Genomic DNA, 12,729 nt, shown 5'->3' with positions numbered 1-12,729 from the left:
TCGTCTCCCTCCTTCTTCATCTCCCTCCTCCTTCATCATCTCCCTTCTTCTTCTTCATCTCCCTCCTTCTTCATCTCCCTCCTCCTTCTTCATCTCCCTCCTCCTTCTTCATCTCCCTCCTTCTTCATCTCCCTCCTCCTTCGTCTCCCTCCTTCTTCATCTCCCTCCTCCTTCATCATCTCCCTTCTTCTTCTTCATCTCCCTCCTTCTTCATCTCCCTCCTCCTTCTTCATCTCCCTCCTTCTTCATCTCCCTCCTCCTTCTTCATCTCCCTCCTTCTTCATCTCCCTCCTTCTTCATCTCCCTCCTCCTTCATCATCTCCCTCCTCCTTCATCATCTCCCTCCTTCTTCATCTCCCTCCTTCTTCATCTCCCTCCTTCTTCATCATCTCCCTCCTCCTTCATCATCTCCCTCCTTCTTCAACTCCCTCCTTCTTCATCTCCATCCTTCTTCATCTCCATCCTTCTTCATCTCCATCCTTCTTCATCTCCCTCCTTCTTCATCTCCATCCTTCTTCATCTCCATCCTTCTTCATCTCCCTCCTTCTTCATCTCCCTCCTTCTTCATCTCCCTCCTTCTTCATCTCCCTCCTTCTTCATCTCCATCCTTCTTCATCTCCCTCCTTCTTCATCATCTCCCTCCTTCTTCATCTCCCTCCTCCTTCTTCATCTCCCTCCTTCTTCATCTCCCTCCTCCTTCTTCATCTCCCTCCTCCTTCTTCATCTCCCTCCTTCTTCATCTCCCTCCTCCTCCTTCGTCTCCCTCCTCCTTCATCATCTCCCTTCTTCTTCTTCATCTCCCTCCTTCTTCATCTCCCTCCTCCTTCTTCATCTCCCTCCTTCTTCATCTCCCTCCTCCTCCTTCGTCTCCCTCCTTCTTCATCTCCCTCCTCCTTCATCATCTCCCTTCTTCTTCTTCATCTCCCTCCTTCTTCATCTCCCTCCTCCTTCATCTCCCTCCTTCTTCATCTCCCTCCTTCTTCATCTCCCTCCTCCTTCATCATCTCCCTCCTCCTTCATCATCTCCCTCCTTCTTCATCTCCCTCCTTCTTCATCTCCCTCCTCCTTCATCATCTCCCTCCTCCTTCATCATCTCCCTCCTTCTTCATCTCCATCCTTCTTCATCTCCATCCTTCTTCATCTCCATCCTTCTTCATCTCCCTCCTCCTTCATCATCTCCCTCCTTCTTCATCTCCCTCCTCCTTCTTCATCTCCCTCCTCCTTCTTCATCTCCCTCCTTTGGACAATATTAAATGAGCTGAGTTCAGTGTGACACACTGAAGTGTGTGTGTGTGTGTGTGTGTGTGTGTGCGTGTGTTAGGTGTGTATCTATCTGTTCCCTGGCCTTCAGTATGGAAGGCCTCTACCTATCAGCATCCAGTAACACGGAGACGGTCCACATCTTCAAACTAGAGACGCAGAAAGAGAAGTAAGTACCCCCCCCCCCCCTCACCTGGCTGCATTAGTCTGATTCTAGATGTTGTCCTGTATATTAACATGGTGTGTGTAGGCCAACAGAGGAGGTGTTGTCCTGTATATTAACATGGTGTGTGTAGGTCAACAGAGGAGGTGTTGTCCTGTATATTAACATGGTGTGTGTGTGTAGGTCAACAGAGGAGGTGTTGTCCTGTATATTAACATGGTGTGTGTGTGTAGGTCAACAGAGGAGGTGTTGTCCTGTATATTAACATGGTGTGTAGGTCAACAGAGGAGGTGTTGTCCTGTATATTAACATGGTGTGTGTAGGCCAACAGAGGAGGTGTTGTCCTGTATATTAACATGGTGTGTGTAGGCCAACAGAGGAGGTGTTGTCCTGTATATTAACATGGTGTGTGTAGGTCAACAGAGGAGGTGTTGTCCTGTATATTAACATGGTGTGTGTAGGTCAACAGAGGAGGTGTTGTCCTGTATATTAACATGGTGTGTGTAGGTCAACAGAGGAGGTGTTGTCCTGTATATTAACATGGTGTGTGTGTGTGTAGGTCAACAGAGGAGGTGTTGTCCTGTATATTAACATGGTGTGTGTGTGTAGGTCAACAGAGGAGGTGTTGTCCTGTATATTAACATGGTGTGTGTAGGCCAACAGAGGAGGTGTTGTCCTGTATATTAACATGGTGTGTGTAGGCCAACAGAGGAGGTGTTGTCCTGTATATTAACATGGTGTGTGTAGGTCAACAGAGGAGGTGTTGTCCTGTATATTAACATGGTGTGTGTAGGTCAACAGAGGAGGTGTTGTCCTGTATATTAACATGGTGTGTGTAGGTCAACAGAGGAGGTGTTGTCCTGTATATTAACATGGTGTGTGTAGGTCAACAGAGGAGGTGTTGTCCTGTATATTAACATGGTGTGTGTGTGTAGGTCAACAGAGGAGGTGTTGTCCTGTATATTAACATGGTGTGTGTGTGTAGGCCAACAGAGGAGGTGTTGTCCTGTATATTAACATGGTGTGTAGGCCAACAGAGGAGGTGTTGTCCTGTATATTAACATGGTGTGTGTAGGCCAACAGAGGAGGTGTTGTCCTGTATATTAACATGGTGTGTGTGTGTAGGTCAACAGAGGAGGTGTTGTCCTGTATATTAACATGGTGTGTGTAGGTCAACAGAGGAGGTGTTGTCCTGTATATTAACATGGTGTGTGTAGGTCAACAGAGGAGGTGTTGTCCTGTATATTAACATGGTGTGTGTAGGTCAACAGAGGAGGTGTTGTCCTGTATATTAACATGGTGTGTGTAGGTCAACAGAGGAGGTGTTGTCCTGTATATTAACATGGTGTGTGTAGGTCAACAGAGGAGGTGTTGTCCTGTATATTAACATGGTGTGTGTAGGTCAACAGAGGAGGTGTTGTCCTGTATATTAACATGGTGTGTGTAGGTCAACAGAGGAGGTGTTGTCCTGTATATTAACATGGTGTGTGTAGGTCAACAGAGGAGGTGTTGTCCTGTATATTAACATGGTGTGTGTAGGTCAACAGAGGAGGTGTTGTCCTGTATATTAACATGGTGTGTGTAGGTCAACAGAGGAGGTGTTGTCCTGTATATTAACATGGTGTGTGTGTGTAGGTCAACAGAGGAGGTGTTGTCCTGTATATTAACATGGTGTGTGTAGGCCAACAGAGGAGGTGTTGTCCTGTATATTAACATGGTGTGTGTAGGTCAACAGAGGAGGTGTTGTCCTGTATATTAACATGGTGTGTGTAGGTCAACAGAGGAGGTGTTGTCCTGTATATTAACATGGTGTGTGTAGGTCAACAGAGGAGGTGTTGTCCTGTATATTAACATGGTGTGTGTAGGCCAACAGAGGAGGTGTTGTCCTGTATATTAACATGGTGTGTGTAGGCCAACAGAGGAGGTGTTGTCCTGTATATTAACATGGTGTGTGTAGGCCAACAGAGGAGGTGTTGTCCTGTATATTAACATGGTGTGTGTGTGTAGGTCAACAGAGGAGGTGTTGTCCTGTATATTAACATGGTGTGTGTGTGTAGGTCAACAGAGGAGGTGTTGTCCTGTATATTAACATGGTGTGTGTGTGTAGGTCAACAGAGGAGGTGTTGTCCTGTATATTAACATGGTGTGTGTAGGTCAACAGAGGAGGTGTTGTCCTGTATATTAACATGGTGTGTGTGTGTAGGTCAACAGAGGAGGTGTTGTCCTGTATATTAACATGGTGTGTGTAGGTCAACAGAGGAGGTGTTGTCCTGTATATTAACATGGTGTGTGTAGGTCAACAGAGGAGGTGTTGTCCTGTATATTAACATGGTGTGTGTAGGTCAACAGAGGAGGTGTTGTCCTGTATATTAACATGGTGTGTGTAGGTCAACAGAGGAGGTGTTGTCCTGTATATTAACATGGTGTGTGTGTAGGCCAACAGAGGAGGTGTTGTCCTGTATATTAACATGGTGTGTGTAGGCCAACAGAGGAGGTGTTGTCCTGTATATTAACATGGTGTGTGTAGGCCAACAGAGGAGGTGTTGTCCTGTATATTAACATGGTGTGTGTGTGTAGGTCAACAGAGGAGGTGTTGTCCTGTATATTAACATGGTGTGTGTGTGTAGGTCAACAGAGGAGGTGTTGTCCTGTATATTAACATGGTGTGTGTGTGTAGGTCAACAGAGGAGGTGTTGTCCTGTATATTAACATGGTGTGTGTAGGTCAACAGAGGAGGTGTTGTCCTGTATATTAACATGGTGTGTGTAGGTCAACAGAGGAGGTGTTGTCCTGTATATTAACATGGTGTGTGTAGGTCAACAGAGGAGGTGTTGTCCTGTATATTAACATGGTGTGTGTGTGTAGGCCAACAGAGGAGGTGTTGTCCTGTATATTAACATGGTGTGTGTGTGTAGGTCAACAGAGGAGGTGTTGTCCTGTATATTAACATGGTGTGTGTAGGTCAACAGAGGAGGTGTTGTCCTGTATATTAACATGGTGTGTGTAGGCCAACAGAGGAGGTGTTGTCCTGTATATTAACATGGTGTGTGTAGGTCAACAGAGGAGGTGTTGTCCTGTATATTAACATGGTGTGTGTAGGTCAACAGAGGAGGTGTTGTCCTGTATATTAACATGGTGTGTGTAGGTCAACAGAGGAGATGTTGTCCTGTATATTAACATGGTGTGTGTAGGCCAACAGAGGAGGTGTTGTCCTGTATATTAACATGGTGTGTGTAGGCCAACAGAGGAGGTGTTGTCCTGTATATTAACATGGTGTGTGTAGGCCAACAGAGGAGGTGTTGTCCTGTATATTAACATGGTGTGTGTAGGCCAACAGAGGAGGTGTTGTCCTGTATATTAACATGGTGTGTGTAGGCCAACAGAGGAGGTGTTGTCCTGTATATTAACATGGTGTGTGTGTGTGTAGGCCAACAGAGGTGTTGTCCTGTATATTAACATGGTGTGTGTGTGTAGGTCAACAGAGGAGGTGTTGTCCTGTATATTAACATGGTGTGTGTAGGCCAACAGAGGAGGTGTTGTCCTGTATATTAACATGGTGTGTGTAGGTCAACAGAGGAGGTGTTGTCCTGTATATTAACATGGTGTGTGTGTGTAGGTCAACAGAGGAGGTGTTGTCCTGTATATTAACATGGTGTGTGTAGGCCAACAGAGGAGGTGTTATCCTGTATATTAACATGGTGTGTGTAGGTCAACAGAGGAGGTGTTGTCCTGTATATTAACATGGTGTGTGTAGGTCAACAGAGGAGGTGTTGTCCTGTATATTAACATGGTGTGTGTAGGTCAACAGAGGAGGTGTTGTCCTGTATATTAACATGGTGTGTGTAGGTCAACAGAGGAGGTGTTGTCCTGTATATTAACATGGTGTGTGTAGGCCAACAGAGGAGGTGTTGTCCTGTATATTAACATGGTGTGTGTGTGTAGGCCAACAGAGGAGGTGTTGTCCTGTATATTAACATGGTGTGTGTAGGCCAACAGAGGAGGTGTTGTCCTGTATATTAACATGGTGTGTGTAGGTCAACAGAGGAGGTGTTGTCCTGTATATTAACATGGTGTGTGTGTGTAGGCCAACAGAGGAGGTGTTGTCCTGTATATTAACATGGTGTGTGTGTGTAGGTCAACAGAGGAGGTGTTGTCCTGTATATTAACATGGTGTGTGTGTGTGTAGGCCAACAGAGGTGTTGTCCTGTATATTAACATGGTGTGTGTAGGCCAACAGAGGAGGTGTTGTCCTGTATATTAACATGGTGTGTGTAGGCCAACAGAGGAGGTGTTGTCCTGTATATTAACATGGTGTGTGTAGGCCAACAGAGGAGGTGTTGTCCTGTATATTAACATGGTGTGTGTGTGTGTAGGTCAACAGAGGAGGTGTTGTCCTGTATATTAACATGGTGTGTGTGTGTAGGTCAACAGAGGAGGTGTTGTCCTGTATATTAACATGGTGTGTGTAGGCCAACAGAGGAGGTGTTGTCCTGTATATTAACATGGTGTGTGTGTGTGTAGGCCAACAGAGGAGGTGTTGTCCTGTATATTAACATGGTGTGTGTAGGTCAACAGAGGAGGTGTTGTCCTGTATATTAACATGGTGTGTGTAGGTCAACAGAGGAGGTGTTGTCCTGTATATTAACATGGTGTGTGTAGGTCAACAGAGGAGGTGTTGTCCTGTATATTAACATGGTGTGTGTAGGCCAACAGAGGAGGTGTTGTCCTGTATATTAACATGGTGTGTGTAGGCCAACAGAGGAGGTGTTGTCCTGTATATTAACATGGTGTGTGTAGGCCAACAGAGGAGGTGTTGTCCTGTATATTAACATGGTGTGTGTGTAGGCCAACAGAGGAGGTGTTGTCCTGTATATTAACATGGTGTGTGTAGGTCAACAGAGGAGGTGTTGTCCTGTATATTAACATGGTGTGTGTAGGCCAACAGAGGAGGTGTTGTCCTGTATATTAACATGGTGTGTGTAGGTCAACAGAGGAGGTGTTGTCCTGTATATTAACATGGTGTGTGTAGGTCAACAGAGGAGGTGTTGTCCTGTATATTAACATGGTGTGGTGTGTGTAGGTCAACAGAGGAGGTGTTGTCCTGTATATTAACATGGTGTGTGTAGGTCAACAGAGGAGGTGTTGTCCTGTATATTAACATGGTGTGTGTAGGCCAACAGAGGAGGTGTTGTCCTGTATATTAACATGGTGTGTGTAGGCCAACAGAGGAGGTGTTGTCCTGTATATTAACATGGTGTGTGTAGGTCAACAGAGGAGGTGTTGTCCTGTATATTAACATGGTGTGTGTAGGTCAACAGAGGAGGTGTTGTCCTGTATATTAACATGGTGTGTGTGTGTAGGCCAACAGAGGAGGTGTTGTCCTGTATATTAACATGGTGTGTGTAGGTCAACAGAGGAGGTGTTGTCCTGTATATTAACATGGTGTGTGTAGGTCAACAGAGGAGGTGTTGTCCTGTATATTAACATGGTGTGTGTAGGTCAACAGAGGAGGTGTTGTCCTGTATATTAACATGGTGTGTGTAGGTCAACAGAGGAGGTGTTGTCCTGTATATTAACATGGTGTGTGTAGGTCAACAGAGGAGGTGTTGTCCTGTATATTAACATGGTGTGTGTAGGCCAACAGAGGAGGTGTTGTCCTGTATATTAACATGGTGTGTGTAGGCCAACAGAGGAGGTGTTGTCCTGTATATTAACATGGTGTGTGTAGGCCAACAGAGGAGGTGTTGTCCTGTATATTAACATGGAGGAGGTGTTGTCCTGTATATTAACATGGTGTAGGCCAACAGAGGAGGTGTTGTCCTGTATATTAACATGGTGTGTGTGTGTAGGTCAACAGAGGAGGTGTTGTCCTGTATATTAACATGGTGTGTGTAGGCCAACAGAGGAGGTGTTGTCCTGTATATTAACATGGTGTGTGTAGGTCAACAGAGGAGGTGTTGTCCTGTATATTAACATGGTGTGTGTGTGTAGGTCAACAGAGGAGGTGTTGTCCTGTATATTAACATGGTGTGTGTAGGCCAACAGAGGAGGTGTTGTCCTGTATATTAACATGGTGTGTGTAGGTCAACAGAGGAGGTGTTGTCCTGTATATTAACATGGTGTGTGTAGGTCAACAGAGGAGGTGTTGTCCTGTATATTAACATGGTGTGTGTAGGTCAACAGAGGAGGTGTTGTCCTGTATATTAACATGGTGTGTGTAGGTCAACAGAGGAGGTGTTGTCCTGTATATTAACATGGTGTGTGTAGGCCAACAGAGGAGGTGTTGTCCTGTATATTAACATGGTGTGTGTGTGTAGGCCAACAGAGGAGGTGTTGTCCTGTATATTAACATGGTGTGTGTAGGTCAACAGAGGAGGTGTTGTCCTGTATATTAACATGGTGTGTGTAGGTCAACAGAGGAGGTGTTGTCCTGTATATTAACATGGTGTGTGTGTGTAGGCCAACAGAGGAGGTGTTGTCCTGTATATTAACATGGTGTGTGTGTGTAGGCCAACAGAGGAGGTGTTGTCCTGTATATTAACATGGTGTGTGTGTGTGTAGGTCAACAGAGGAGGTGTTGTCCTGTATATTAACATGGTGTGTGTGTGTAGGTCAACAGAGGAGGTGTTGTCCTGTATATTAACATGGTGTGTGTAGGCCAACAGAGGAGGTGTTGTCCTGTATATTAACATGGTGTGTGTGTGTAGGCCAACAGAGGAGGTGTTGTCCTGTATATTAACATGGTGTGTGTAGGCCAACAGAGGAGGTGTTGTCCTGTATATTAACATGGTGTGTGTAGGCCAACAGAGGAGGTGTTGTCCTGTATATTAACATGGTGTGTGTGTGTGTAGGCCAACAGAGGAGGTGTTGTCCTGTATATTAACATGGTGTGTGTAGGTCAACAGAGGAGGTGTTGTCCTGTATATTAACATGGTGTGTGTAGGTCAACAGAGGAGGTGTTGTCCTGTATATTAACATGGTGTGTGTAGGTCAACAGAGGAGGTGTTGTCCTGTATATTAACATGGTGTGTGTAGGTCAACAGAGGAGGTGTTGTCCTGTATATTAACATGGTGTGTGTGTGTAGGTCAACAGAGGAGGTGTTGTCCTGTATATTAACATGGTGTGTGTAGGTCAACAGAGGAGGTGTTGTCCTGTATATTAACATGGTGTGTGTAGGCCAACAGAGGAGGTGTTGTCCTGTATATTAACATGGTGTGTGTAGGTCAACAGAGGAGGTGTTGTCCTGTATATTAACATGGTGTGTGTGTGTAGGCCAACAGAGGAGGTGTTGTCCTGTATATTAACATGGTGTGTGTAGGTCAACAGAGGAGGTGTTGTCCTGTATATTAACATGGTGTGTGTAGGTCAACAGAGGAGGTGTTGTCCTGTATATTAACATGGTGTGTGTAGGTCAACAGAGGAGGTGTTGTCCTGTATATTAACATGGTGTGTGTAGGCCAACAGAGGAGGTGTTGTCCTGTATATTAACATGGTGTGTGTGTGTAGGCCAACAGAGGAGGTGTTGTCCTGTATATTAACATGGTGTGTGTAGGCCAACAGAGGAGGTGTTGTCCTGTATATTAACATGGTGTGTGTAGGCCAACAGAGGAGGTGTTGTCCTGTATATTAACATGGTGTGTGTAGGTCAACAGAGGAGGTGTTGTCCTGTATATTAACATGGTGTGTGTAGGTCAACAGAGGAGGTGTTGTCCTGTATATTAACATGGTGTGTGTAGGTCAACAGAGGAGGTGTTGTCCTGTATATTAACATGGTGTGTGTAGGCCAACAGAGGAGGTGTTGTCCTGTATATTAACATGGTGTGTGTAGGTCAACAGAGGAGGTGTTGTCCTGTATATTAACATGGTGTGTGTAGGTCAACAGAGGAGGTGTTGTCCTGTATATTAACATGGTGTGTGTGTGTAGGTCAACAGAGGAGGTGTTGTCCTGTATATTAACATGGTGTGTGTAGGTCAACAGAGGAGGTGTTGTCCTGTATATTAACATGGTGTGTGTAGGTCAACAGAGGAGGTGTTGTCCTGTATATTAACATGGTGTGTGTGTGTGTAGGCCAACAGAGGTGTTGTCCTGTATATTAACATGGTGTGTGTAGGCCAACAGAGGAGGTGTTGTCCTGTATATTAACATGGTGTGTAGGTCAACAGAGGAGGTGTTGTCCTGTATATTAACATGGTGTGTGTAGGTCAACAGAGGAGGTGTTGTCCTGTATATTAACATGGTGTGTGTGTGTAGGTCAACAGAGGAGGTGTTGTCCTGTATATTAACATGGTGTGTGTAGGTCAACAGAGGAGGTGTTGTCCTGTATATTAACATGGTGTGTGTAGGTCAACAGAGGAGGTGTTGTCCTGTATATTAACATGGTGTGTGTAGGTCAACAGAGGAGGTGTTGTCCTGTATATTAACATGGTGTGTGTAGGTCAACAGAGGAGGTGTTGTCCTGTATATTAACATGGTGTGTGTAGGTCAACAGAGGAGGTGTTGTCCTGTATATTAACATGGTGTGTGTGTAGGCCAACAGAGGAGGTGTTGTCCTGTATATTAACATGGTGTGTGTAGGTCAACAGAGGAGGTGTTGTCCTGTATATTAACATGGTGTGTGTAGGTCAACAGAGGAGGTGTTGTCCTGTATATTAACATGGTGTGTGTAGGCCAACAGAGGAGGTGTTGTCCTGTATATTAACATGGTGTGTGTAGGTCAACAGAGGAGGTGTTGTCCTGTATATTAACATGGTGTGTGTAGGTCAACAGAGGAGGTGTTGTCCTGTATATTAACATGGTGTGTGTAGGTCAACAGAGGAGGTGTTGTCCTGTATATTAACATGGTGTGTGTGTGTAGGTCAACAGAGGAGGTGTTGTCCTGTATATTAACATGGTGTGTGTAGGTCAACAGAGGAGGTGTTGTCCTGTATATTAACATGGTGTGTGTGTGTAGGTCAACAGAGGAGGTGTTGTCCTGTATATTAACATGGTGTGTGTAGGTCAACAGAGGAGGTGTTGTCCTGTATATTAACATGGTGTGTGTGTGTAGGTCAACAGAGGAGGTGTTGTCCTGTATATTAACATGGTGTGTGTAGGTCAACAGAGGAGGTGTTGTCCTGTATATTAACATGGTGTGTGTGTAGGTCAACAGAGGAGGTGTTGTCCTGTATATTAACATGGTGTGTGTGTAGGCCAACAGAGGAGGTGTTGTCCTGTATATTAACATGGTGTGTGTAGGTCAACAGAGGAGGTGTTGTCCTGTATATTAACATGGTGTGTGTAGGTCAACAGAGGAGGTGTTGTCCTGTATATTAACATGGTGTGTGTGTGTAGGTCAACAGAGGAGGTGTTGTCCTGTATATTAACATGGTGTGTGTAGGTCAACAGAGGAGGTGTTGTCCTGTATATTAACATGGTGTGTGTAGGTCAACAGAGGAGGTGTTGTCCTGTATATTAACATGGTGTGTGTGTGTAGGTCAACAGAGGAGGTGTTGTCCTGTATATTAACATGGTGTGTGTGTGTAGGCCAACAGAGGAGGTGTTGTCCTGTATATTAACATGGTGTGTGTGTGTAGGCCAACAGAGGAGGTGTTGTCCTGTATATTAACATGGTGTGTAGGTCAACAGAGGAGGTGTTGTCCTGTATATTAACATGGTGTGTGTAGGCCAACAGAGGAGGTGTTGTCCTGTATATTAACATGGTGTGTGTAGGCCAACAGAGGAGGTGTTGTCCTGTATATTAACATGGTGTGTGTGTGTAGGCCAACAGAGGAGGTGTTGTCCTGTATATTAACATGGTGTGTGTAGGTCAACAGAGGAGGTGTTGTCCTGTATATTAACATGGTGTGTGTAGGCCAACAGAGGAGGTGTTGTCCTGTATATTAACATGGTGTGTGTAGGTCAACAGAGGAGGTGTTGTCCTGTATATTAACATGGTGTGTGTAGGTCAACAGAGGAGGTGTTGTCCTGTATATTAACATGGTGTGTGTGTGTAGGTCAACAGAGGAGGTGTTGTCCTGTATATTAACATGGTGTGTGTAGGTCAACAGAGGAGGTGTTGTCCTGTATATTAACATGGTGTGTGTAGGTCAACAGAGGAGGTGTTGTCCTGTATATTAACATGGTGTGTGTAGGCCAACAGAGGAGGTGTTGTCCTGTATATTAACATGGTGTGTGTAGGTCAACAGAGGAGGTGTTGTCCTGTATATTAACATGGTGTGTGTGTAGGCCAACAGAGGAGGTGTTGTCCTGTATATTAACATGGTGTGTGTAGGTCAACAGAGGAGGTGTTGTCCTGTATATTAACATGGTGTGTGTAGGTCAACAGAGGAGGTGTTGTCCTGTATATTAACATGGTGTGTGTAGGTCAACAGAGGAGGTGTTGTCCTGTATATTAACATGGTGTGTGTAGGTCAACAGAGGAGGTGTTGTCCTGTATATTAACATGGTGTGTGTGTGTAGGTCAACAGAGGAGGTGTTGTCCTGTATATTAACATGGTGTGTGTAGGCCAACAGAGGAGGTGTTGTCCTGTATATTAACATGGTGTGTGTAGGTCAACAGAGGAGGTGTTGTCCTGTATATTAACATGGTGTGTGTAGGCCAACAGAGGAGGTGTTGTCCTGTATATTAACATGGTGTGTGTAGGTCAACAGAGGAGGTGTTGTCCTGTATATTAACATGGTGTGTGTGTGTAGGTCAACAGAGGAGGTGTTGTCCTGTATATTAACATGGTGTGTGTGTGTAGGCCAACAGAGGAGGTGTTGTCCTGTATATTAACATGGTGTGTGTAGGCCAACAGAGGAGGTGTTGTCCTGTATATTAACATGGTGTGTGTAGGCCAACAGAGGAGGTGTTGTCCTGTATATTAACATGGTGTGTGTAGGCCAACAGAGGAGGTGTTGTCCTGTATATTAACATGGTGTGTGTAGGCCAACAGAGGAGGTGTTGTCCTGTATATTAACATGGTGTGTGTAGGTCAACAGAGGAGGTGTTGTCCTGTATATTAACATGGTGTGTGTAGGTCAACAGAGGAGGTGTTGTCCTGTATATTAACATGGTGTGTGTGTGTGTAGGCCAACAGAGGTGTTGTCCTGTATATTAACATGGTGTGTGTAGGCCAACAGAGGAGGTGTTGTCCTGTATATTAACATGGTGTGTGTGTGTAGGCCAACAGAGGAGGTGTTGTCCTGTATATTAACATGGTGTGTGTAGGTCAACAGAGGAGGTGTTGTCCTGTATATTAACATGGTGTGTGTAGGTCAACAGAGGAGGTGTTGTCCTGTATATTAACATGGTGTGTGTAGGCC

The 12,729-nt window shown here is 45.0% G+C and overlaps 1 protein-coding gene across 1 annotated transcript in view; it reads left to right on the top strand.

Moving 5' to 3' along the window:
• Positions 1 to 12,729, top strand: part of LOC135567770 (WD repeat domain phosphoinositide-interacting protein 2) — a 56,229-nt gene that overhangs the window by 33,249 nt on the left and 10,251 nt on the right. The window contains exon 8 of the mRNA XM_065014992.1: positions 1,322 to 1,429. Coding sequence (XP_064871064.1) covers positions 1,322 to 1,429 — 108 coding nt within the window. The remainder of the gene's footprint in view (positions 1 to 1,321; positions 1,430 to 12,729) is intronic.

The sequence above is a fragment of the Oncorhynchus nerka genome, unplaced genomic scaffold (genome assembly GCF_034236695.1).
Source record: "Oncorhynchus nerka isolate Pitt River unplaced genomic scaffold, Oner_Uvic_2.0 unplaced_scaffold_1821, whole genome shotgun sequence".
NCBI lineage: Eukaryota > Metazoa > Chordata > Actinopteri > Salmoniformes > Salmonidae > Oncorhynchus > Oncorhynchus nerka.
Note: the sequence above shows the minus strand (reverse complement) of the source record. Positions and strands in the feature narration are given on the sequence as shown.